Source organism: Papaver somniferum, chromosome 1 (genome assembly GCF_003573695.1).
Source record: "Papaver somniferum cultivar HN1 chromosome 1, ASM357369v1, whole genome shotgun sequence".
NCBI classification, from domain to species: Eukaryota; Viridiplantae; Streptophyta; class Magnoliopsida; order Ranunculales; family Papaveraceae; genus Papaver; species Papaver somniferum.
In genome coordinates, this window is record NC_039358.1 from 81,698,219 (window position 1) to 81,722,888 (window position 24,670).

Genomic DNA, 24,670 nt, shown 5'->3' on the forward strand with positions numbered 1-24,670 from the left:
AACGCACAACCTGTGATATTTCAATTATATAACAAAATATAATGCGGAAAAGAAACAACACAGACACAAGAATTTTGTTAACGAGGAAACCGCAAATGCAGAAAACCCCCGGGACCTAGTCCATATGGAACACCACACTGTATTAAGTCGCTACAAACACTATCCTACTATCAATTAACTTCAGACTGGACTGTAGTTGAACCGTAATCAATCTCACACTGATTCAAGGTATAATTGCGCTCCTTACGTCTCTGATCCCAGAAGGATACTACGCACTTGATTCCCTTAGCTGATCTCACCCACAACTAAGAGTTGCTACGACTCAAAGTCGAAGACTTGATAGACAAATTTGTCTCACATAGAAAAGTCTATATGATTGAATAAATCTGTCTCCCACAGAAATACCCAAGAGTTTTTGTTCCGTCTTTTGATAAATCAAGGTGAACAAGAACCAATTGATAAACCAGACTTATATTCTCGAAGAACAACCTAGTATTATCATCACCTCACAATAAACTTAATCGACTATCGAAACAAGTTATTGTGGAATCATAAACGATGAGACGAAGTTTGTTTGTGATTACTTTTCTATCTTTCCTATCAGAGATAAAAAATCTCGAGCGAATTATTTCAATTGCACTCAACACGATAGAAACAGCAAGATCAGATCACGCAACTACAAAGATAATAGTTGGGTCTGGCTTCACAATCCCAATGAAGTCTTCAAGTCGTTAACCTACAGGGTCTCGAGAAGAAACCTAAGGTTAAAGGAGAATCGACTCTAGTTATGCAACTAGTAACACACAGGAGGTGTGGTGATTAGTTTTCCCAGTTGCTAGAGTTCTCCTTTATATAATTTTCAACTCAGGGTTTGCAATCCAAGTTACCTTGGTACCAAAGCATTCAATAATCAGAGTTAGATGAAAAACCTGATTCAACCAAGCTAATATCTTTCAAACGTTAGATCGAACTTAGCTTGTTACACACAAATGAAATGTACCCTCATTTAGGTTTATGTGACCGTACCCAAACGTGTACACCAAGTTGGTTCACAAATAGTTAACCGAGGTTAGCCATATGACTACTCTCCTATCAACCTTATTCATCTTAACCATAACTAGTTCAAATGATCAAATGAAACTAGTTAAAGAGTTGTACAATTGTTTAGAAAACAAAATTGAAACCAAATCGGTTTGATTCACTCGAATCAATCATGAACATTATAGCCACGGTTTGCAAAGATTACATTACTTATGATTTAAATGTTTAAGTCCATGAACTGACCGGTTTAACAAAGTAACCAGCTTAAGTATGCGTACGAGTATGCATACTTAAGCAACCGGATTTTGAGTTTGTTAAGTTTCCAAACTCATCAGAAATTTTCAGTTCGAAAACTTCTGCCAGTATGCGTACGGGTACGCATACTTACGGTGACTAGTTTAGGAGTTTGTAATTCCCAAACTCAGCAGATATTTTCGGTTCGAAAACTTCCGCCAGTATGCGTACGGGTACGCATACTTAACCTGTCTCCTTCACCAATTTCGTATACACACATATGCATACTCTTGGCTTCCGGTTTATGGATTTATACACTAATGTGCTAACATACTATATATGCTTATATCCAAAGATGGTTACATCATCAACTCTTTATTTCAATCATTGAAACATTCTTCTATAATGACAATAGCCGTTTTCACACACTATTAGCATCAAAGCAATTTTCAAGATATTGAAATAATCATTATCGAAACATTCCAAGCCTACATCAAATGATTGTATCACACAAACCATGTAAGATGTTACTCGGCAATTTTCTCATGATATAAGATGAACTTGGTCGAAGCGAAAGCTTATCAACACATATTTCGAGAAATATGTAAGCGAGATATACTCAGCTCGAAATCTCAAATGTGTATAGAGAAAACTATATCGTAACACGACTTATGTCTCAATATAGGAGATAGTAGAAACAGACTTTCCAAGTGATAGATGAGTTCAAGTCTCCACATACCTTTTGTCGAAGAAGTTCTACAAGCTCCCCTTAGTAGTTCTTCGTCTTCAAGAGATGAACGTCGAGAGATCTAAGCTCAAATACACTTCGATGTCCTAGTCCGAGACATCTATAAATAGGCTAGAAATCAAGATTTATAGTTTTGATCACTAACATTGACAAACATGCTTGAGATAGCAACGCATGCGAGTTCGACCGAGGAATGCTCTAACAGGAGTAATTTTCCCAGAAATTCTTCATGTGAAGCGAGTAAACCCGGAAACTAGATCAATTTTCTGATGAAGAACTTGATCTTGGCTTCCTTGAATCGCGGATGTACTTGTATCCAAGATAATGAATCACGAACATATCTTAAGAAAGAAACACTATGAAAATGTAGATAGGATCGCCCAAATAGAAGAGACAAAATCGCAATAATAAAAAACAAGTAATCTTTGCTCAGATCCGATCCCTAAATGACCAGATCTGAACAAAGAAGAAAAAAGATGAAATTTCTTTTTTCCTAAGTTTTTCTTTTTGGAGTTATTGTACAAAAATATTAACTCGTTATCGATCTTAGAAGGAGATTTGATATATAATTCTCTTTCTAATTTCCATTTTTTTTTTCGATTTTAAAACTGAATTCATTATGGTAATTTATTAATAGAAGGAAGAAAATGTAAAGCCAAAACCTAAAAAAAAAAAAGAAAATAAAATCTAATGTATTTCAAAACACCTCCACCTAGCCTAAATTTTGACGGAAGAAGTATTTGATCTAATTTTAAGAGCATTATCGATGTTGCAATGCTTTATCCTGCCTAACTTCACAGTTGGCATTTGATGTACAGTCGAACCTCGATAAATGAATGTTTTCGGGACCAAAAAAAACATTCGTTTAGCAGGGTTATTTATTTATCGATAAATGAATGTTTATTCACTTAGACAATATTTTCTTAATTAAGAAGTTAAATTGTATAGGAGAAAATGTACAAGTATACGTAGGAAATATTGGTCAAAATTCTTATCAACAATTCAATTGACATTCATTTAGTTTTGAATTAACTGGTATCATTTCTAATTTACGTTATAGAAATGTGATGGAGGTCGAACATCTTTTGAACTATCTTAATGAGAATGATGCAGTTATGGAGTCTCCAACAGACGAAGAAATTATTGAGTCAGTAATGAATAATGAGAATGATGCTGAACCAGATGATAGTCGCGTCGTACCTGTCATCTAAAGACGCTTTTCAAGCGATGGTCACTTTAAAATTTAATGCTACACCACGAGCAAAATATTCCAGAAATTGTACAAGCATCGCATAAAATTAAGGATACGGTGCATTTTGGTTTGGGTAGAAGAAAAAGACAATCAACCATAGATGAATTTTTTTGAGTTCATTCCTACATGTGTTTTTAAAATTTTCTGATTATGTATTTTGGTTTATTTTTTATATATATATTTTTTATATATAATTCAGTGGTTATTCGTTTATATTTCTATAGGGCCTTTAAGGATCCAATTGTTTATATTCATTAATGCATTAAGCGAGGTTGTTCATTTATCACCTTGGTCCAAATCGGGACCGGAAAAAATTATTCATCTAGTGAGATTATTCATTTATCGAACATTCGTTTATCGAGGTTGGATTGTATCAACTTCTTAATCCAATATGCCGAGGCTGAACGGGACACATGTCATGTGTTTAAGAAAATGAGATAAGTATGGCAAAATTGGTGTTGGACCCTTGACCTCTCAATTTAGCTTTTCCATCGAAAGTTAAAAGGAGATTTGAAGTAGGTCATACCCCCCATACGAGGTTAACTCTTTGAATTCTCCTCCTTCGCAGTTTCACTAGATGCACTTGCAAAGATCAACTCCAATAAACATCTACAACACCAGGTTAGTTAACGAGGAGAGGACTTTTGACGTTAATGAACAAGGTTTATCCTGCCTAACTTCACAGCTGGCTCTTGATGTATCACCGAGTGTTTATCCAATGAAAACAAGTTTCATACTAGCCAGTGGCCTCCCACTCCACCGTATATAAATTTCAAGGCGGAGCGTGATTTGTTGGACACTTTTTCTCGCTTCTCATGGATCGACACATGTAATGTGGTTGGGGAAATCGGATAAGTATGGCAAAATTTGGGGTAGACCCTTGAGTGACCTCTCTCTTTAGACTACTCATTGCTTAGTAGTATCAAAAAAAAAAAAAACTCATAGCTCTCAAAGTTAAAAAGGAGATTGTGAAGTCGGCCACATCCCATACGAGGTTAACTCTTTGGATTCTCTTCTCTTCCACTGTTCCACAGTTTGTTTAGAATCTTAGATACACACTTAATTCAAACAAAATAACTAAGCGTAGAAGTGCAAAACTAGTCCAAAATTCAACCATGGGTGGGTAGTATCTATAGATTCCATGCAGATGAGATGAACCATTTGTATCTGGAGTAAACGGAACGAGAAGTCATAGCTCTATAATAATTACGTTTTCATCCACGATGAGGATTAATTACTTTCTTTGACAAATGAAAGTGGATGTATAGAGACTAATTTTTATGGACTCAATTAACACTAATAGAAGTTCAATCGTGAAAACAAGGACTTGTATAAATAAACCAACAATCAAAGAGAATTACATTCCATCTACATCTACTTGTTCTGATTTCTGAAAAACTAGTATTTTCATCCCAACACTATCTATAAGGTTGATTTTTATTGTCATTTCATGCATATATTGCAGTAAGGCACGACAAGAGAGACTACCCGTAAATTTGTAAGAGGCGCTCACTTTGCAATTGCTTTTTGATCGATCCCAGAAGCACTCCAGCACGTTAAGCTCTCCTGTGATTTCGTAAGCTCTTTAATTTTAAATTAAATTACTATGATGAGCTCCAATCTATTTAGTCGTCTTCCATTTTATTTCGATCAACAATTTACACATTTTTTTTTTAATAAAAACCTGATTAACAAAAAATGTATGAGTAAAATACCCAAAGGCAGTGTGAATAGAGTGTAAGTATAAGTATAAAGCTTGCCAAAGCTTTGGTGAGGTTCCCGCGTTTCGAGACTATTGACAAATGACAATCCTATAACCTATGATAGAGAGAGGGAGGGAGATCTTACAAATCCCTGAATAGATCTGCTATTAGAGAAGCATTACCATGTCAACTTAGCCAATGGAAGACGACGAAGACGAGTCATGGTGGTGGGTTTGGACCCGGTGGAGGAGGAGGAGGAGGGGGTTCACTGAGTTAGCAACCCGAGTCAGGACTTGCTTCAGCACTCACTAGTTGTTACCTTTCATTCTCTAACTCCAACTTTTCTCTCTAATTTTCAACCACTTCATAGTCATGGGTAAATTGAAACTCTCTGATCCTTAAATTGTCGATATATTCAGAATAATTTTGCTTTTTATTCTTTGTTGTTGCTTCATGGAACAAGGATAGAACTGTTGGCTACCAACCTTGATCATGAGTAGCATTTTTTATTTAGGTTTGTATATAATTGTTGATAGTGAATGGAAATTATCTTAAATACTAGGTTACAAGGGGTTCAAGAGTCCTATGCATGGCCTCAGTGGGGTTTGACAAAAAAACTTTGTATCTAATCCTATGTCGTCAATAGCTCTTACTTTCATTACCATATACTGTGTTGGCGATTAACCTTCTTTCTTTGTGAGTTTGGGAAAGAAAAACAAAAAATTGTTGCTTAGACTACATCAGTCGTATACCTGATGTAATGTTCTAGTTAGATACCAAATGGTATTAATTTAGTGTTACTAGGCTTGAAAACCGTCTCACAGGTGGAGGATGCCCATAAGTCTAAATATACAATGTGATGTCATACTTGGATGTATTCATTACAATTCTGTTTGGGCTATTGGGATGTCAACACTAGAATCGTAGTAAATCTGCCACTGACTAAAAAGGTTACAGAATGTCAAGTCGAGTGATAGATGGTCTCTACCATACCATTGACTTATCTTTCGTATAAATATAGTGTAATACAATGATGGCTCATAACACATTAATGCACTTCAAACAACTGACAAACCAATCTGAGAGTAAGAAGCTGCTGATGGATTTAGTAGAGAAGGAAAAAGTATTTGAATGGGTGCTGAAAGAAAAAGATAAGTTGAAGCATTGAACAAGTGGTTTCAACATCCGCCCTTTCAAAAGATATTACACGGTCGTTTTCATTTTCACGTTATACATTGGAACCGGGGTATGTTTGAAAATTGTGACTTTCTGGACTAGGAAGTGCAGTGTGCAGTTGGGCTGTCTAAGATTGACAACATTCGCATACCTTTCATTTCGTCAGCGATTTTCTTAAAATAACAGATACTCTTTGCTTGCTTGATGTAGTGTAGGATCCTAGTTACCCATACTGCAAATGTTGGAATGCTATTGATGATGTGAACACTCCAATCTATCGTTTCTTATATGTGGTCTCAATTTAACAAAATGCATAATGTTACGATCTTCCAAGGTTCCCAAAATGTCAAAGATCTTCGAAGATATCTTTTGTTTTGTCTTTTTGGTATTCTGCTACTGTTAAAACAAAAAGGTCAATGCATAATTTTACAATTTGAATTTGGAAGTATGTTGTGTACTTTCATTTATAGATGTCATGTTGGATAAAAGTTTTCCGTTGGTTGAAATTTCTTTTTTGTGCCTAATAAAAGATTATTTTAGTAATTGATGTATGTAATCTGGAATATGTCTTCATGATTTTTAACTTGGTTTGTAACAGGGGATAATAGAGAAGAGGATGGGAAGGACAATTCAAGTCTACGGTTTCCCTTCTTATGTGAATGCAGAAATGGTAAAAGAATTCCTGGAGAACTACACTGGCAAGGGAACTGTGTATGCACTAGATATTCCGAAGTCCAAAAATAAGGGGCTAAATCCTAGAGTTTTTGCAAATGTGCAATTCATAAGCAAACAAGATGCCAGACTTATATCTTCTTTGATAAATCAACGGCTCTATTATGGCAAGTCATATTTAAAAGTTAGGGATTTGGCGCGTGATGTTGTACCAAAGCCAAGGGTTTCAATGTTTCATTTGCAGGCCCCTGCTCTGCATTTTGGGTGCCAGGTTTCTGATGATTGTTTTCACGTAATTTGGAAGGGACTCGATGTGATAGCGGATTTCGAGTTCGGGTTTCGTAAATTAAGTTTTCTTTTATCTTATCGTGATGTGAACTATAAGCTTGAACTTTCTTATGAGAGCATTTGGCGGATTCATTTACATCGCCCAAAGAATCGAAGTACGCAGATACTCCTAATTCAGGTAGCTAAAGAATTCCTAGAGTTTCAGATTTTCATTTTGGTTTCTTTCTTTCCTTCTTATAGCTCCGACAAGTAGTTATATGTGTACCGTGGTAGTAATCAACTTATAAATAAAGTAACTGCTATCTTTGACGTTGATTATTCAGTAATTTTGAAAATCCTAATTTAGCTACTGATGTAAATCTTACTTGCAGCCTACATCTCTCTCACCTGTTTTTCAGAAGCTTTATATTTAGATTGTGTTTGATTTTACTTATATATAAACTTATCAAGGATATATCTACTTCATATAATGTTAATAGATCCTCTTGTGTAAAGTCCAAGTCCTAAATTTTTGATATTGACATTTTTATCACTGCTTGCTGTTTTTTGTGAAGCACATATATTGTTCAAACCATAGAGCCTTTATTTTTTAATAAGTCATTTCATGTGAAGCATGTAAGTTAATAGCACTGAGACTCTTTTGACCTTGCAGATGTTTGCAGCTCCTAAGATTTACAAGAAGTATCTTTCTTCTTCAGATTCTGTGTATGAGGCTTCTGCTTTACAATATTGTAAGGATGCATTTGATGATAAGGGGGTTAGAACCACAGATTTTACTCAATCATGTTCCATTGGGCAATCTTCTGCTATGTGTTTGGAACTCCCATGCAACTGTGATCTCCCTGATTTCCATGAAAATTTTCCTTATTACATGGAAGATGAAAACGGCTTCACACTACAGACTGGTTCTACTTTTTCTCAGAGTTCGGATCTGGTTCCCATTGTTGCACCTCCTCAAGGACTTGAGTTGCCATACGAGATCCTCTTCAAGGTTAGTTCCTTGGTTCAGAATGGGTGTCTTTCTGGGCCAACTCTAGATAAAACTTTCTTTAGGATGGTGGATCCTCGCTTTACGCCTGCTGGTCATATAGAGCGTGCCCTGGAGAAACTGTATCACAACCGAGAATGCTGTTATGCACCGGTGAAGTGGCTTAATGAGCAGTTCTCAAGGTATCGATCAGGGATGAAATATCCTAGATCACCTGCTATCTCCTTGGATGGCGGGCTGGTATATGTTCGCAGGGTTCAAGTAACCCCTTCCAAAGTATACTTCTGTGGCCCCGAAGTTAACGTTTCTAATATAGTTTTGCGTAATTATCATGAGCATATTGATAATTTTATCCGTGTTTCTTTTGTTGATGAAAACTGGGAAAAAATACGTTCAGCTGATTTATCTTCACGCATAATTTCTTCACATGGCATTGAAAAGCGTACAGGGCTTTACAGAAGGGTACTTTCAACATTGAGAAAAGGGATAGTCATTGGGGATAAGAAGTTTGATTTTCTTGCGTTCTCATCAAGTCAACTCCGGGATAATTCAGCATGGATGTTTGCTTCAGTTGGTATGGTTACTGCATCCAGAATCAGGGAGTGGATGGGAGATTTTCGTGAGATAAGAAATGTGGCCAAATATGCTGCGAGATTAGGTCAATCTTTTGGCTCCTCAACAGAAACCTTAAATGTCTACACCCATGAAATCGAACTCATTCCTGATATAGAGATCGAAAGCTATGAAGCTAAATATACTTTTTCTGATGGAATTGGAAAAATTTCCAGTGAATTTGCACATGAAGTGGCTAGCAAGTGTGGTCTCGAAGGTTTTACTCCAAGTGCTTTCCAAGTTAGATATGGTGGTTACAAAGGTGTTGTTGCTGTGGATCCCACATCAAAAAAGAAGTTATCTTTGAGGGGGAGCATGTGCAAGTTCAAGTCCCAGAACACAAAACTAGATGTTTTAGCTTGGAGCAAATATCAGCCGTGTTTCCTCAATCGCCAAGTAATCTCCCTTTTGTCTACACTTGGTGTCGGCGATTATGTATTTGAAAAAAAACAGAAGGAAGTTATCGAGCAACTGGATTTGAGTTTATCAGATCCCTTGAGAGCATATGAAACACTTGAGATCATGTCCCCAGGAGAAAGCACAAACATTCTCAAGGAAATGCTTTTGTGTGGGTACAAGCCTGATCAAGAGCCATTCCTCTCGATGATGCTCCAAACATTTCGAGCATCAAAGCTGTATGAGTTGAGAACTAGAACACGGATATTTATTCCAAGGGGAAGATCTATGATTGGGTGCCTTGACGAAAGGAGAATTTTAGATTATGGCCAGGTATTTATTCAAGTTTCCTCTGTTGGCAGTAAGCATTTTCACGGAGATTCCTTCTCTAAGCTTAGTCTTAAAGGATCGGACGGCAACAGTTTTATTGTGGTTGGGAAGGTAGTGGTTGCTAAGAACCCATGCCTACACCCTGGTGATGTGCGTGTTTTGTGGGCGGTTGATGTGCCAGCTCTGCACCATATGGTGGATTGTGTTGTTTTTCCTCAAAAAGGGAAAAGGTGAGAATATACTCTCTGTATGGTTTAGGTATGGTACATTCTTGTTGTGGTAGTATCTGATACTGCACGCGTCAATTGCCTTAAAAATTATATTTCGGTCCTAGTTATCAGTCTTAAACTTCAGGTCCATTTGAACTAACTAAAACTTGTTACTGGTTCTGTCTGCGATGGTCGGTTGAGGGTACCATGAGAAGTTAAAGCCGGTACAGCTGGGGCAGTGCTATCAGCCCCCGAGTTTTTTAATCTTTCAAGGATGAGATGATGTCTGCATAGTGTATAGCAAGCTCTGGTTTATGCTTTATGGATCCACATAAATATGATCTGTGGATGGATTTTTGGCGTGGATGGTCTCCCCGCTAAAGCCATTCTAGAATTTGCAACTTCCATCTATCACAATCCATGATTGAAACTAACAGATATTTTGTCAGTTGTTGTATCACTATTATAATGGAAAAGCAGGTTACGAGGAATGGAGTATGCTCCTTGTCGGAAAGGATGGTTGCCATTGTATGGGAGCAATGTAACCCAAAATCACCATTGGGTCACCTGTATGTGGACCCATTGGTGATTGTAGTTTTTCCTTGCATGCTTAAGTTACTACTGTATTTTATTTTTAAATAATTTTGGTGTATTAGATTACCAATCACACCCGCGTTCATAGTATGTATGTACTTGCTAATATTAGCTCAATTGATTGATTGCAGACCCCATCCAAACGAGTGTTCCGGAAGTGATTTGGACGGTGATGTATACTTCGTCTGCTGGGATCCTGAAACTTATTCCACCTCGTCAAGTCCAGCCAATGGATTATGATGCAGCACCTGCAGTGAGGAAATGGGCATTTGTATGGAATGTGAAGTAATCAAGTACAAATTCATAAGGTTATTAAGGTGCATGTATTTGTAAGGAAGTGTCCTTGTAGCTTGCACTATAGCCTTTTCATTTATAACACAGATTAGGTACTGACATATTAAATAGCTTGCACTATTTTCCTTGCAGTTGTTACCAGGCGCAAAACATCCATAATTAGTAGATAAATAGACGAGCTACAATAAGGAACATAAGCTTTATCAGTCAATAGAAGGAAGGAGATAAGAAAAACGTAAGAAAGATGAAGGGGTTCCAGGGATTCCTAAATATAACTACTGGCACCCTTTTCTCGCTAGTTCAGGTTGTATCAATAAGGTCAGGTGCTTTAGATACACCGGGAATTGGCCTCCATACAAACCTTTAAAAGACAGCATATCAAGCAAAGAACGCTGCTGAAACGATTTGTGACTATCATGTTGCTTTTCAATGCTTTCAAGTACCCCAGACCTCCACCAGTTCAAATGAAGAGACACACCACGTTCGACACACTTAACAAAACATGCAACCTTCTTGTATTATGCATAATATGAAGAGATTAATTACTATTACCAGTCGGCTTTTGATACTTGTTTGTTATTGTTTTTCAAGATTCAACTGCAAATAATATGGTTCTCTTAAGTTTCTATGGTAGATCTAATATTTGTAGTGAAGTGATGTAGGCATCTATTGCCAAGTACCGATGTTTATTCAACCCAATTTTGTTAAACTTTTCCGAGAACTTGTTACCAGTGGATGCTTATGAAGATTTGATTAGCTTGCCTTATTCGCAGTCTACTCATAATATTTCTGTTTTTGTTGGGCAGGAAATCATACAGTATTTCGCCGACTACATGATCAATGATAGTTTAGGAGTAATTGCGAATACGCACGTTGCCTTTGCCGACAAGGAGCCACGCATGGCTGAGAGCAATCAGTGCATAGAGCTTGCCAAGTTATTCTCAATTGCTGTTGACTTCCCAAAAACTGGCGTACCTGCAGAAATACCTGCTCATCTACGTGTAGATACATATCCCGACTTCATGGAAAAGCTTGATAAGGTCAACTACATATCAGACCGAGTGATTGGGAGATTGTATAGGCAGGTCAAAGATATTGCGCCAAACATGAGCTGTGTGAAATCCTTTACCCTGGAGGTGGCAAAGAAATCCTATGATCATGACATGGAGTTTCATGGTTTTGAGAATCACCTAGTTGATGCTGAGTACTACAAAGGAGAATATGATTTCAAGTTGGGTAACTTGCTGGATTATTACGGGATCAAAACGGAGGCAGAGATTTTTGGTGGTGGTGTACTGAAAATGTCGAAATCATTCAACATGAGGAAAGACGCGGAAGCTATCAGTTTGGGACTCAGGTCTCTGAGGAAGGAAGCAAGAACTTGGTTTGAGGAGAACAGTGGTACTAGTGCAGGAACTGAATCAGCAGCCGACTTGTATGCCAAAGCTTCAGCCTGGTATCACGTTACTTATCATCCCAGTTATTTTGGACGTTACAATGATGGAATGAATAGGGCTCACTACCTTAGTTTCCCTTGGTGTGTCTATGACAAGCTGATCCATATAAAGCGGATGAATAGTATGTTACAGTAGGCAAGTATGCTATGATTTGAAATAAACTATAGCTAGCTATGTTCAACTAAGCTTTTCTATTTATGTCGAACTATAAAAAACTGCTTGCGTTTATTTGCTTCAAGAATAAATGTTTGATTGGATAATTTAGATTGCATTAACAACAAATTGGGTGGAAGTTGAACCAAGTATGGCATTATGGTTCCAACACAGTTGATGCTCTGAAGATACTTCATTACTTGCTTGTGGTATTTTAATTCAATTATCTTTTGCTGGGAATCTGTGATACGAGTATTCGAGGCAAGTAAGAAGCAGCAACTGGGGAACTTGTTGGTTACTGGGTCGTCAGCATCACATGGACTACACTTACTACTACATCCTGAACTTCTTTGTCATGGATCTACTTTCTCTTTCCTTTATCAGAAAAAATAGAGGAAAAAAATGAAAAACAAGTCTTTCTGCACGTTTCTTTCCTGTCTAATGAGCTGATTATCAGTCGGTGAGACCAGCAAGAATCATCCACATTGATTATTGGGCAGTACTTTGGAATATTCAATTAGCCATGACCAGCGCATTCACATGTGAGAAGCATTGAGATGATTATATTACTAGTAAATTAGCAACATCCAAATCAGCGATAATATCCTGTCTATTAATGAATGAATCGAGTGTCAACTACTGCTGAACTAGAGACTGCAATGCTATCTTCTGTTCTATAAATAAGGAACCACTTCTTCTCATTTCTCATTTTCGAACATTCAAACACATAAAGATTACTTAGATAGCTGATCAATGGCACTGTTTAGTGTACTTTTCTTCTTGTTTCTTGCTTCCTCATCTGTGAGTGCTGCTCCTTGTAACCCTCTTTGTTTGCATAAAAGCAAGGCTGGTTATTACCCTTTATCTAAGACTGGAATCAGCTGTAAGATTCTAATCCTCTAATTTTTTCGATTATAAGAGTTTTTAGTTAGTGAAATTTGTTTGTGTGTACTGATTGCCAATTGAATTGATGAATGCAGCTGGAGCATGTGGTTATGGTTCACTAGCTAAGAGCTTCAATAATGGATATATTGCTTCTGGTATACTTTCCTTACTCGGATACGAGGGTATTGGCTGTGGATCCTGCATACATGTAAATACCTGAATTCATTTCAGAAATAATGCCTCCCCATTTTAGAATCATTTGGAATTTGAAATTTCTTTATCAACACAGAAAGGTTCATATTTTTACATATATTCATTTTTTTTTATAGGTAACTTGCAAGAACAAGACACTGTGCAGAGGAAGAGGTACTACTGTGGTTTTAACCAGTAGTCTTACACAGACAAAGAACAATGCAGATACGGATTTGATTCTTAGCGACAGAGCTTATATTTCAATGGCTGCCAAGGGTAAAGCCAGAGAGCTCTTAGCACTCAATACTGTAGATGTGGATTACATAAGGTAATCATAAATTACCAAGTAATTAATCAAACTGATTAGCAACTATGAACCATTTTTAAGATACTACTAATATGTCTGTTTTTCGTGTATAGGGTACCCTGTGAATACAAGAGCCAGAATCTGTCCGTAAGAGTAGATGAAAGCAGCAAGAAACCAGATCATTTAGTACTTACATTCCTCTACCAAGGTGGTCAAACAGGAATTCATATAGTCACAGCCTATGCACAAAATAACTTTACTAGGATCGAGAGAGATATGGACCGCAAATATGGAGCGGTCTGGGAAATGAACAAGGCTCCTCAAGGAAGTCTAAGTTTTAGGCTATTTGTATATAATGGATATGATCGCTCCTTTGTGTATTCCAACAAAGATTTGCCTGCTGACTGGAAAGTTGGAGAGATTTATGATCTGGGTGTTCAAATGAATGACCAGATGGATAAGCGAGATGGTTGCACCTCTAATTGTACTGATTGATCAGTACGGTTTAATGTTCTAGTGAATTCAACTTTATCGATAGGGGAAATGATGTTCTTTCTTCATTCAGTCGGTTGTATTTTTGTTTTTGTCAATTAAAACTAATCAGAACAACTCCACCTTTACATTGCTATTGTCATTGTTTTCTTTGCTTCGTTGTCCAGTTCGGCAGACCCATCCGAACGACATAAGGGAGGGAGTCCGTTTTATGGTCATTTTTTGTGTGCAATGAAGCATAACATAAATGTGCAATTTGATAAAAAAGTTAGAAATGTAATTGTGGTAGTGTTTGAGACCTTAAAAGCCCAAAATACCTCTTTTTTTAGTCCAATTATTATAAGTCGTTATGTATCTTATTTTTTCTTACCCGAAGATAATATTCCTCCATCTTTTCCTTCAATTGAATACATACTCATTATACAATTAAATAAAAAGTGATACTTTCACTCCGTATCGGGAAAAGTGATATTCTCATTCTGTGTTAGGAAAAATGATACTTTCATTCTGTATCATGTAAAACGATATTTTTGCTCTGCATCAGGAAAAATGAAACTTTAGCGTGGTATCAGGAAAAATGATATTTTTGCTCTGTGTCAGATTAAGCGATACTTTCGTCTCGTATCAGGAAAAGTGATATTTTCGTCCCGTGTCAGGAAAAGTGATATTTTGGTCTACTTTCCATCCGTGTTAAAAAAAGTATACTTTCGCTCCTGACATATACTTTCACTTCGTGTCAGGAAAAATGATACTTTCGCTCCGTGTTAGGAAAAATGATATTTTCGTTCCGTGGCAGGAAAAACCATACTTTCATCCCGTGTCAAGAAAAGTGATACTTTCGCCTCGTGTCAGGTAAAGTTATACTTTTGCTTCGTATGAGTAAAAACGATACTTTCGCACCCTGTAGAAAAAGTGGTACTTTCACCCAGTGTCAGAAAAAGTAATACTTTCGCCCCGTGTCAGGAAAAATGATGTTTTCGCTCCGTGTCAGGAAAAGTGATACTTTCACATCGTTTCAGGAAAAGTGATACTTTCGCTCCGTGTCAGGAAAAATGATACTTCGCTCCGTATCAGGAATTATGATACTTTCGTGTCGTGTTAGGAAAAATGATACTTTCATTCTGTGTCAGAAAAAGTGATACTTTCCCCATGTCAGGAAAAATGATATTTTAGCTTCGCGTCAGGAAAAGTGATCCTTTCGGGCGCGCCGTGTCATGAAAAGTGATACTTCCACCCAATGTTAGGAAAAGTGGTACTTTCACCCCGTGTCAGGTAAAGTGATACTTTCGCGCAGTGTCAGGAAAAATGATACTTTCCCGCGGGGTCAGGAAAGATGATAGCTTCGCTCCGTGTCAGGAAAAATGATACTTTCGCGTTGTGTCAGGAAAAATGGTACTTTCGCGTTGTGTCAGAAAAAAATGATATTTTCACCCCATGTCAGGAATAGTGATACTTTCATGTCATGTCAAGAAAGATGATATTTTCCCGCCGTATCAGGTAAGATGATACTTTCACCCCGTGTCAGGAAAAGTGATATTTTTGCCTCCGTCCCTGCATCTAGAAGTCACAAATCAGATCAACAAACAACTACTAATGAAACAAATTCCAAAAAAAAAAAACCAAGATAAACAAAGGATCTACGACCACCTTTTTACTCCACTCATACTTAGAACCTGCAGTCAGTTTTTTTCACACTACTGAAAGATTAATCAAAGGTAACTGAGAGTAACTAAAATTCTTTTCTTTTTAATCGGTTGTATTAGAAATTCTTACTGGGTGGGTTTCTTCTATCAATCACTGTGTCTTTTTGTCAATGGTGCGATCTGCTCATATTTCCTTCTCCGTGATCGTAGTTAGAAACTTTTGATGGTAACAGTAAGCAGAAAGATTTACTTGAAACGCAGAGATGAGTTGTAATCCTTTGTGGTATTGAAGCACGAATAGGGGAAAAGAGAAATGATTCAATCACAAGATTGGATTAATCTATTCAATCATCTAACTGGGAAGAAAAAACACCTTTCGTGAGATTATAAGCCCAACTATGTTCAAGACTTCATCCGAACATAATTAAATCTAAAGCATCATTTGGATATTAATGTGATTGTTAGAATTAGATGATCAAGAGCGAAAATAAGTCAGGAATTTATTTCAAAACTGAAATATCAAAATTTCACAACACTAGAAACCCTAGAATGTTAGAAAGCTTACCAGAAAACATGAATTCTTGAACATAGTTTGATTAAATTGAATTGTTCAACTATTCAAAGGACTTTCGAAATGAAAACCATGTTTCTTACTGATGAACTTACAATAGCGGAAAGTTCAGAGTGACCATTAATTTAGGCGTTTCGTTCCAGATATGAAGTAAATGAGAAACTAAACGGTTTTGGGCGTGCACGATTTTCGGAATGAGTTAGATCTGCAGAGTTCACCTTAGCTGTAGATTTATGTATTGGAAGAGTAAATCCCAACCACCACTTACACATGCAAACTTAGCCGAACTGTGTTACGGATTCTTGATATATATATATGCTGGTAAAAGTGCGATGGGTACAAAGAGATTTACTGTCCATGTCTCCAACGTATTGTGGTGGTATAACCGCCCAAGGCACGAATAGTAGAAACGCAGTGAGAATACCAACCGTCTCGGGAGACTGTTGCTTAAGCTAGACGCATGGTCAAATAAAAAAGGGACTAAAGTTGGTACATGAAAATGAGCAACCTAGAAAAAGGAGGGTACCCTATATCCATAGGGTTATCTCCAATATTCGAGGTTCTTAGGGACTAAGCCCAACCTTTTCTTAAACTGAACTGAATTTGTCTAGTAGTAACATTGGTTTTGAAATCAATATAAATGGTTCATCGGTTTCAGTTCGGGTTAAGGAAAAAATCGAAGGGATCACACCATGTGCAGCCCTAAATTATACTTGTGACATCTTAGTTCAAGTGTATGGGATATGAGTGTTCAAGGAATGTAAGAAGCAACAATTGGGGATCTTGTTGGGTTATAATTGGGTCGTCGGATCACATGGAGTACATGCTAAATCCTTAGATTAGTTTGTTATTTCTCATTGATCAGTTTTTTTTTGATCTGTCAATAGAAAAATTCATTGAAAAAAGGTACTTAAGGGGTACCTCAATCCAATAAATACAAGCGACCCAAAAAAAGGAAACCGAGTTTGGAATCGATTACCAAAAGAAAAGAATAAAGATCCGATGCATAATGGTATTTCACGCATACCATTTATGCCATTTTGTTTCTTAATTATTCATTTATCCCCTTCTTTCCCATCTTTGTCCTTTTTGTTTACTATTTATTGTTTAAACCCTAGCTCTTCTAGTTTTTTAGTTTTTGCTTGTTTAGAAAAGTGGTGTAAGAATCCTAAATCCTTCCTAAGAGAAGAACCTCCATCACTTTGTTATTTCCAATTTGTAATTGAGTAGAAATTTCAATTTGTAAGAGATGCATCTATTATCTTCTAGTTTCCAATCTTAGAATTGGGTAGAAATTTGAAGATTATTAAAGAAGAACCTCAAATCTTTGTATCTTCCTTGTTCCAATGATATGGTGTTTTGTTACAATTTAATATTCGAATTTCAATTATAAGTATTACTTTACATTAGTTGGTATCAAGAGCTTTGGTTTCTTTTTTTTTTGGAAGTTGTGGAGAATATTTTAATTATTAGCTTGGGGGGTTTGAATCTTTGTGTGTGCTATTATCAAATTGGGTTGTTGCTTATCGTGATTTCACTATTGCTCCAAGAAAAAGAGTTAATCTAAGTGAAACTTCTTTGAAAGAAGAATTGGAGACCCTTAAGCATGAAGTGTTTGATGAAATGCAACAAAGAATTGATGCAAATTTTGATTTTTTTTTTCTTCAAAATTTGGTAACTTAAATATCCATCAACATCAATCTAGAACTCAATATCATAATTATGAAGAAGATGTGACGGATGAGGAGACCACTTCTTTTGGTAGTCATGCTATCCACAAAGGAGACGACAAATGTTTGAAGAAAGAATAAGATACCACAATGCTACTACCTCAAATCGTTGGGAAGGTGGACTTAAAGTTGATATTCCAGAATTCCATGGGGGTTTAGCTCCAGAAGAATTTGTTGATTGGTTATCAACGGTTGAAGAAATCTTGGAATTCAAGGAAGTGCGGGAAAATAAGAAAGTTGGGTTGGTTGCAACAAAACTTCGAGGAAGAGCCGGCGCTTGGTAGCAACAACTTAAACAAATGAGGTTGAGAAGAGGTCAAGATAAAATTGAATCTTGGGAGAAGCTTAAGAAACATATGAGACTTGCATTTCTACCCCATAATAATACAAGACTTATCTATCAACAACTCCAAATTCTTAGGCAAGGGTCCAAGTCGATTAATGAATACACCAAAGAGTTCCATCAATTGATTGCAAGGAAAGATATATCGGAAGAACAACTTGTAGCAAGGTATATAGGAGGTTTGAGAATGCAATATCAAGATGCTTTAAATTATTTGATATTTATCCGGTGTCGGATGCATATCAAAGGGTATTGTCTTTAGAGAAGCAATATGCAAGGAGAGTTTCTCATGCCAATTGGAGTTCTCACACTCAAGGAGGTGTTAAAACTACTACTTCTCAATGTCAACTAATCGAGCTCCAATTACTAACATTCCATCAAAACCTAATACTTCTCAACAAGGTTTCCAAGGTAAATGTAACAAGTGTGGAGAAGAAGGACATAAAGCATATGATTTTAGGAAGAGTGATCGCCCCGGGAAGAACTTACTTGTTCACGGTGATGATGAAGGTGATGTATATTTGGATCTTATGCATCCACCAATATTTGATAAAGAACCCGACGAAGAAGTAGAATAGGAGTTTATCACCGGTGACTAAGGACCATGTTTGGTTGTATTGCGTAGCTATTTTACTCCAAAACTCGATGAAGGTGATCGATGGCTACGCCACAATATTTTTCAAACCACGTGCACAATTGGAGGGAAAGTTTGGAAGCTCGTGATTGATTCGGGGAGTTGTGTGAAAATTTCGTTTCCGAAGAAGTGGTTCGAAAGTTGAAGTTAGAGACAAAAGCACACCCTTCTCCATATTCTTTAACATGTCTTAACCAAGGAAGCGAGGTAAAAGACCCCAAACGTTGTCTTATTAATTTTTCTATTGGTAACAAATATGTAGACAAAGTTTGGTGTGATGTTGTTTTGATGGATGCATGTCATTTACTTCTTGGGCGGCCTTGGAAATATGATCGGTTTATGAATCATGATGGGAGATCTGACAACTATTCTTTCATGTGGAACAATAAGAAGTTGACTCTTGTACCCTATCGTGAGCTTATGCCTAAGCCACAAAATGTTGATGGAAAAAATCTACTTACTTATCACAAAATGTTCATAGAAGAGTTGGATGATTTGGAGGTGTTCTATATACTTCTTGATAAAGAGTCTCCATCATATGATTTCTTTCCACCACAAGTCAAGCCAATTATCGAAGAATTTCAAGGTGTTTTTCCTGCCGACTTACCGAATGCATTACCACCATTAAGAGAAGTGCAATACCAAATTTATCTAGTACCCGGTTCAAGTCTTCCCAACAAAGCCCATTATCGTACGAGTCCCAAAGAACATGAAGAATTACGTCGGCAAGTTGAAGAGCTCATAGCCAAAGGTTTTATAAGACCGAGTCTTAGCTCTTGTGAGGTACCGGACTTGTTAGTACCAAAGAAAGATGGTTCATGCCGTATGTGTGTGGATAGTACAACAATCAATAAAATCACATTGAAGTACCGATTTCCAATTCCTAGTTTGGATGACTTACTTGATCAATTAAGTGGAGCATGTGTTTTTAGCAAACTTGATTTTAATTGGGTATCATCAAATTCGTATCAAGGTGGGAGATGAATGGAAGACCGCCTTCAAGACTCGAGATGGTTTGTATGAATGGATGGTTATGTCATTTGGGCTCTCAAATGCTCCAAGTACATTTATGCGAGTAATGAATCAAGCACTTCGACCATTGAATGGATGACATACTTGTTTATAGTACCGATATGAAATCTCATATATGTCACCTCCGTGAGGTTCTCATGATTTTACGGGCGCAACAATTTTATGCTACCTTGAAGAAGTGTGCATTCATGACCGATAAAATTTTGTTTCTCGGTTATGTGGTTAGTAAGGATGGGATTTCGGTAGATGAAGATAAAGTGGAATGCATAAGGAATTGTCCCAAGACAAAAACTTTGTTTTATATTCAAAGTTTTCATGGGTTAACTTCTTTATATCGTCGATTCATTGCAAAGTTTAGTGGAATAATGGCTCCAATAACCGAATGCATTAAGGGTGTCAAGTATTCATGGAATCAAGAAGCGGATGACGCCTTTGAATTAATGAAAATATACATCTCCAATTTTAATATTACCAAATTTTGATAAACCATTTGAGCTTCATTGTGATGCTTCTAAGCTAAGAATTGGGGCGGTTCTTAGTCAAGAAGGGAAACCGGTGGACTTTTATAGTGAAAAGTTGAATGGGGCTAGACTTGCATATAACACTTATGATGTTGAATTTTATGCTATTATTCAAGTACTAAAACATTGGAGACACTATCTTATTCACAATGAGTTCATCCTATTTTCGGACCACATGACATTGAAGCACATCAATTTTCAAAACAAGCTTTCTACTAGGCATGGTAAATGGGCTTCTTATTTGGAACAATTCACTTTTTCTATCAAGCAAAAATCGGGTGCATAAAACAAGGTAGCGGATGCCTTGAGTAGACATACTTCTCTTCTTACACAAATGAGGGCTCGTATTTTGGGGTTCGATGATATTCAGGAGCTCTTAAAAAATGATACTTATTTTGGTCCTCTTATGGTTGATGAAATTTCACTCCAAAATGGTGATTATGTTCTTTTCGATGGGTACCTTTACCGAAAAAATTGTCTTTGCATTCCGCAATCAAGTTTGAGATTGAAAATTATTAAAGAACTTCACGATGAGGGGCATATGGGGACTACTCGTACTTGGAACTTGGTTTCAAGGTCATACTTTTGGCCGGGAATGTGGAAGGAGATTCATCGATATGTGAAGTAATGTCATATATGTCAAGTATCTAAAGGAATGGCCACTAATGCGGGATTATACATGCCACTTCCTATTCCTTCTCGTCCATGGGAAGATTTGAGCATGGATTTCATCTTGGGATTACCATGTACTCAAAGAGGTATGCATTCAATATTTGTAGTGGTAGATCGTTTTTCCAAAATGTCTCATTTCATTGCTTTTAAAAATACAACGGATGTGGTCATGGTAGCTCAACTCTTTTTTAAAAGAGATTTACTGTTTAGATGGTCTTCCTTCTTCCATCGTCTCAGATAGAGATAGTCATTTTGTGGGGCATTTTTGGTGTACCTTATGGAAAGTTGGTCAAGACCAAATTAAGTTTTAGCACCACTTATCACCCTCAAACGGATGGACAAACCGAAGTGGTAAACCGTTCCCTAAGTAATCTTCTTCGTCGTTTGGTTGAGGAAAATTTGAAGACATGGGACCAAGTTTTATGTAAGGCGGAATTTGCTTACAACCATGCCGTGAACCGGAGTAGTGGTTATTCACCATTCATGGTGGTGTACGGGTTCAATCCACTTGACTTGTCTTTAGTACCGTATTTGAAAAGGCCAAATGCCAAGGCGGAAAACTTTGTTTCTCAACTCCACCTTATACACGAAAGCACCCGAAAACATTTAGAAGCTTCATCAAGGAAATACAAGAACAAGGTTGATCAAAGACGACGTGTGGTTGAGTTTGAAGTATGGGATCTTGTTTATGCGGTTCTTACTAAGGAACGTTTTCCCGTGGGTGAGTACAACAAACTCAAGGCAAGGAAGATTGGACCATTTCTAATTGGAGAAAAGATAAATGATAATGCTTATCGACTCAACTTACCAAGCTTAATTCGTACACCTGACGTCTTTAATGTTAAGCACTTAGTTCCATATTGGGGTGACAATGCTATGGATGAAGAGATGACAATTCGAGGGAGAATTTCACTTAAGGAGAGAAGGATGATGCATAATGGTATTCACACATACCATTTATGCCATTTTGTTTCGTAATTACTTATTTCTCCCCTTCTTTCTCATCTTTGTCCTTTTTGTTTATTATTTATTGTTTAAACCCTACTTCTTCTAGTTTTTTAGTTTTTGCTTGTTTAGAAAAGTGGTGTAAGAACCCTAAATCCTTCCTAAGAGAAGAGTGTCCATCACTTTGTTATTTCCAATTTGTAATTGGGTAGAAATTTCAATTTGTAAGAGATGCATCTATTATCTTCTAGTTTCCAATCTTAGAATTGGGTACAAATTTGAAGATTATTAGTGAAGAACCTCAAATTTTTGTATCTTCTTTGTTCCAAGGGTAGAAGAAGCATCATTTGAAAGTTGGTTACTTTTGTTTCATGGTGTTTTGATACAATTTAATATTCGAATTTCAATTATAAGTATTACTTTACATTAAGAGCAAATAGCCAAGTGAGAACAAAAAAATAAATAAGGACCAAACATCTCATATCCAACTCAAAGCGGCCGATAGATATATGAGTCCCATAAAGCTATCATAATGTTAGTCGCCAAACCCAACAATAATAAAATAATTTGTAAAAATATTTGTATAAAAATATAATAAAATAAGTCTATCTAGTGAAAGGGGTGGGATCCGTTGACATGGTTCTATTGACATAATCTTCATATTTTAGCGCCATTTTTTCTACTAAGCCCAATCGGCAATGATTTTGAAGTTAATTTTTTGGTGACATGTTCCTCATATAAAACTCTACATTCCTACCAAAAACGAGAGTATTCTGAAATACGAAACTTCATCATCCACAAATTTTAATTTCAATCATTAATCTTCAACGATTAATGTTCAAAATCGTAGATGACAGTTTTATACATCTCGAAATGCTCTCATTTTTTGTTGGAATGTAGAGACTTATAAGAAGAACATGCTCTCGGAATGCTCTCACAAGTATCATGAGTCGATGAGTAGCAAAACGTTCGTTAGAGTGAGACTAGCAAAATCATTGAACGTTAGTTATTTCGTAGTTTGCACTTTGATTAATTAATATAAGCCCTGACCAGCACTGAGATGTTATCTTCTTTTTTATAAATAGAGAACCACTTCTTACCATCTTCAAACAACAAACATATACATTAGCCAAGGAAACAAGGTTACATTCCTTGGATAATAACTAATTAATGGCGCTAACCAGTGTACTTTTCTTCATTTTTCTTGCTTCCTCATCTGTGAGCGCTGCTCCTTGTAACCCTCTTTGTTTGCATAAAAGCAAGGCTGGTTATTTTCCTTTATCTAAGACTACTCTCACCTGTAAGATTCTAATCCTCTAAAAATTCTTTTTAAATTTTTATCATCTGTACTTTTGTTATAGTGATTTTGAATTTTCGAATGCAGCTGGGTCATGTGGGTATGGTTCATTAGCTAAAGGCTTCAAGAATGGATACATTACTTCTGGTATTCCTTCCTTACTAGGAGAAAAGGGTGTTGCCTGTGGATCCTGCTTACACGTATATACAGATGCCTTAATCCATTTCGAAAATATTGTCTCTCCATATCTTATTTATTTATTTTACCTTACATTTTATTTGTTTTTTGGATAGGTTAACTTGCAAGAACAAAACATTATGCAGAGGAAAAGGTACCATTGTAGTTCTAACCAGTAGTCTTAAGCAGACACAAAACAATTCTGGTACGGATTTGATTCTGCGCGAAAGAGCTTATATTTCTATGGCTGTTAAGGGTAAAGCCAAAGAACTCTTGGCACTCAAAACTGTCGAGGTTGAATATATAAGGTAATCATAAATTACTATAGTAATTCACCAAACTGATTAGCCAACAGTTTACCACTTCTAAGATACTGATATATGTCTATTTATCGTGTATAGGGTACCTTGTGAATACAAGAGCCACAATGTGTCCGTAAGAGTAGATGAAAGTAGCAAGAAACCAGATCGTTTAGTACTTACATTCCTCTACCAAGGTGGTCAAACAGGAATCTATATGGTCACAGTCTATGCTCAAAATAACTTTACTAGGATCGAGAGAGATATGGACCGAATATATGGAGCGGTCTGGGAAATGAACAAGGTTCCCGAAGGAAGTCTCAGTTTTAGGTTGTTTGTATACAACGGATATGATCGATCATTCGTATATTCCAACAAAGATTTGCCTGCTGATTGGAAAGTTGGAGAGATTTATGATTTGGGTGTTCAAATGAATGACCAAATGGATAAGCAAGATGGCTGCACCCCTAATTGTACCGATGGTCAACTTGATCAGTAGAGGCAAACGGTGATGGCAAGTTAAGTTCCGGCTTTTCGATGAGATTGGGATTGGTGATTCTCTCTGTGTGATTTTCAACGCGGACATTTCCTTGGTCTTTTTTTTTTTTTTTTACCAGGAGTAATATTTTTGTTTTCATCAATAAGAAATAAATGAAGACATGTCTTTACATTGTTGTTGTCTGTGTTTTCTTTGCCTCTTTGTGTAATTTATCTAATATTCTAATTGAACAAGAAAACAAATTAAATCAGATGAGCAACACCTTCTTTATGTTAGGTATGTGG

General features: G+C 36.7%; 4 protein-coding genes and 1 pseudogene across 4 annotated transcripts; all 5 read left to right on the forward strand.

Moving 5' to 3' along the window:
- The first annotated feature begins 4,280 nt into the window (after nucleotides 1-4,280).
- Nucleotides 4,281-12,254, forward strand: LOC113292209 (annotated as a pseudogene).
- A 542-nt stretch (nucleotides 12,255-12,796) lies between these two features.
- LOC113330692 (expansin-like A2) lies at nucleotides 12,797-14,204 on the forward strand. Its single transcript, XM_026577524.1, has 4 exons — nucleotides 12,797-13,030; nucleotides 13,128-13,240; nucleotides 13,362-13,552; nucleotides 13,645-14,204. Exons 1-4 carry the CDS (start codon nucleotides 12,901-12,903, stop codon nucleotides 14,024-14,026), a joined length of 816 nt encoding a protein of 271 aa, XP_026433309.1. The 5' UTR covers nucleotides 12,797-12,900; the 3' UTR covers nucleotides 14,027-14,204.
- Nucleotides 14,205-18,266: 4,062 nt separating this feature from the next.
- Nucleotides 18,267-19,928, forward strand: LOC113344089. Its single transcript, XM_026588152.1, has 2 exons — nucleotides 18,267-18,489; nucleotides 19,207-19,928. The coding sequence occupies exons 1-2, from the start codon at nucleotides 18,267-18,269 to the stop codon at nucleotides 19,926-19,928; spliced, it is 945 nt and encodes a 314-aa protein (XP_026443937.1).
- A 3,356-nt stretch (nucleotides 19,929-23,284) lies between these two features.
- On the forward strand, nucleotides 23,285-23,786 carry LOC113344267 (expansin-like A1). Its single transcript, XM_026588302.1, has 3 exons — nucleotides 23,285-23,414; nucleotides 23,499-23,611; nucleotides 23,705-23,786. Exons 1-3 carry the CDS (start codon nucleotides 23,285-23,287, stop codon nucleotides 23,765-23,767), a joined length of 306 nt encoding a protein of 101 aa, XP_026444087.1. The 3' UTR covers nucleotides 23,768-23,786.
- Nucleotides 23,787-23,817: 31 nt separating this feature from the next.
- Nucleotides 23,818-24,436, forward strand: LOC113330700 (expansin-like A1). The gene is made up of 2 exons (XM_026577532.1): nucleotides 23,818-23,896; nucleotides 23,990-24,436. The coding sequence occupies exons 1-2, from the start codon at nucleotides 23,832-23,834 to the stop codon at nucleotides 24,384-24,386; spliced, it is 462 nt and encodes a 153-aa protein (XP_026433317.1). The 5' UTR covers nucleotides 23,818-23,831; the 3' UTR covers nucleotides 24,387-24,436.
- The last annotated feature ends 234 nt before the right edge of the window (nucleotides 24,437-24,670 follow it).

Coding starts and splice junctions, on each gene's coding strand:
- LOC113344089 (XM_026588152.1), top strand. CDS start 18,267: ATGAGGTTGAGAAGAGGTCAAGATAAAATTGAATCTTGGGAGAAGCTT. Junction 18,490..19,206: donor TGTAGCAAGGTATATAGGAG/GTTTGAGAATGC, acceptor ACAAATATGTAG/ACAAAGTTTGGTGTGATGTT.
- LOC113330692 (XM_026577524.1), top strand. CDS start 12,901: ATGGCACTGTTTAGTGTACTTTTCTTCTTGTTTCTTGCTTCCTCATCT. Junction 13,031..13,127: donor ATCTAAGACTGGAATCAGCT/GTAAGATTCTAA, acceptor TGATGAATGCAG/CTGGAGCATGTGGTTATGGT. Junction 13,553..13,644: donor GTAGATGTGGATTACATAAG/GTAATCATAAAT, acceptor TTTCGTGTATAG/GGTACCCTGTGAATACAAGA.
- LOC113330700 (XM_026577532.1), top strand. CDS start 23,832: ATGGCTGTTAAGGGTAAAGCCAAAGAACTCTTGGCACTCAAAACTGTC. Junction 23,897..23,989: donor GTCGAGGTTGAATATATAAG/GTAATCATAAAT, acceptor TATCGTGTATAG/GGTACCTTGTGAATACAAGA.
- LOC113344267 (XM_026588302.1), top strand. CDS start 23,285: ATGGCGCTAACCAGTGTACTTTTCTTCATTTTTCTTGCTTCCTCATCT. Junction 23,415..23,498: donor ATCTAAGACTACTCTCACCT/GTAAGATTCTAA, acceptor TTTCGAATGCAG/CTGGGTCATGTGGGTATGGT. Junction 23,612..23,704: donor CCTGTGGATCCTGCTTACAC/GTATATACAGAT, acceptor TTTTTTGGATAG/GTTAACTTGCAAGAACAAAA.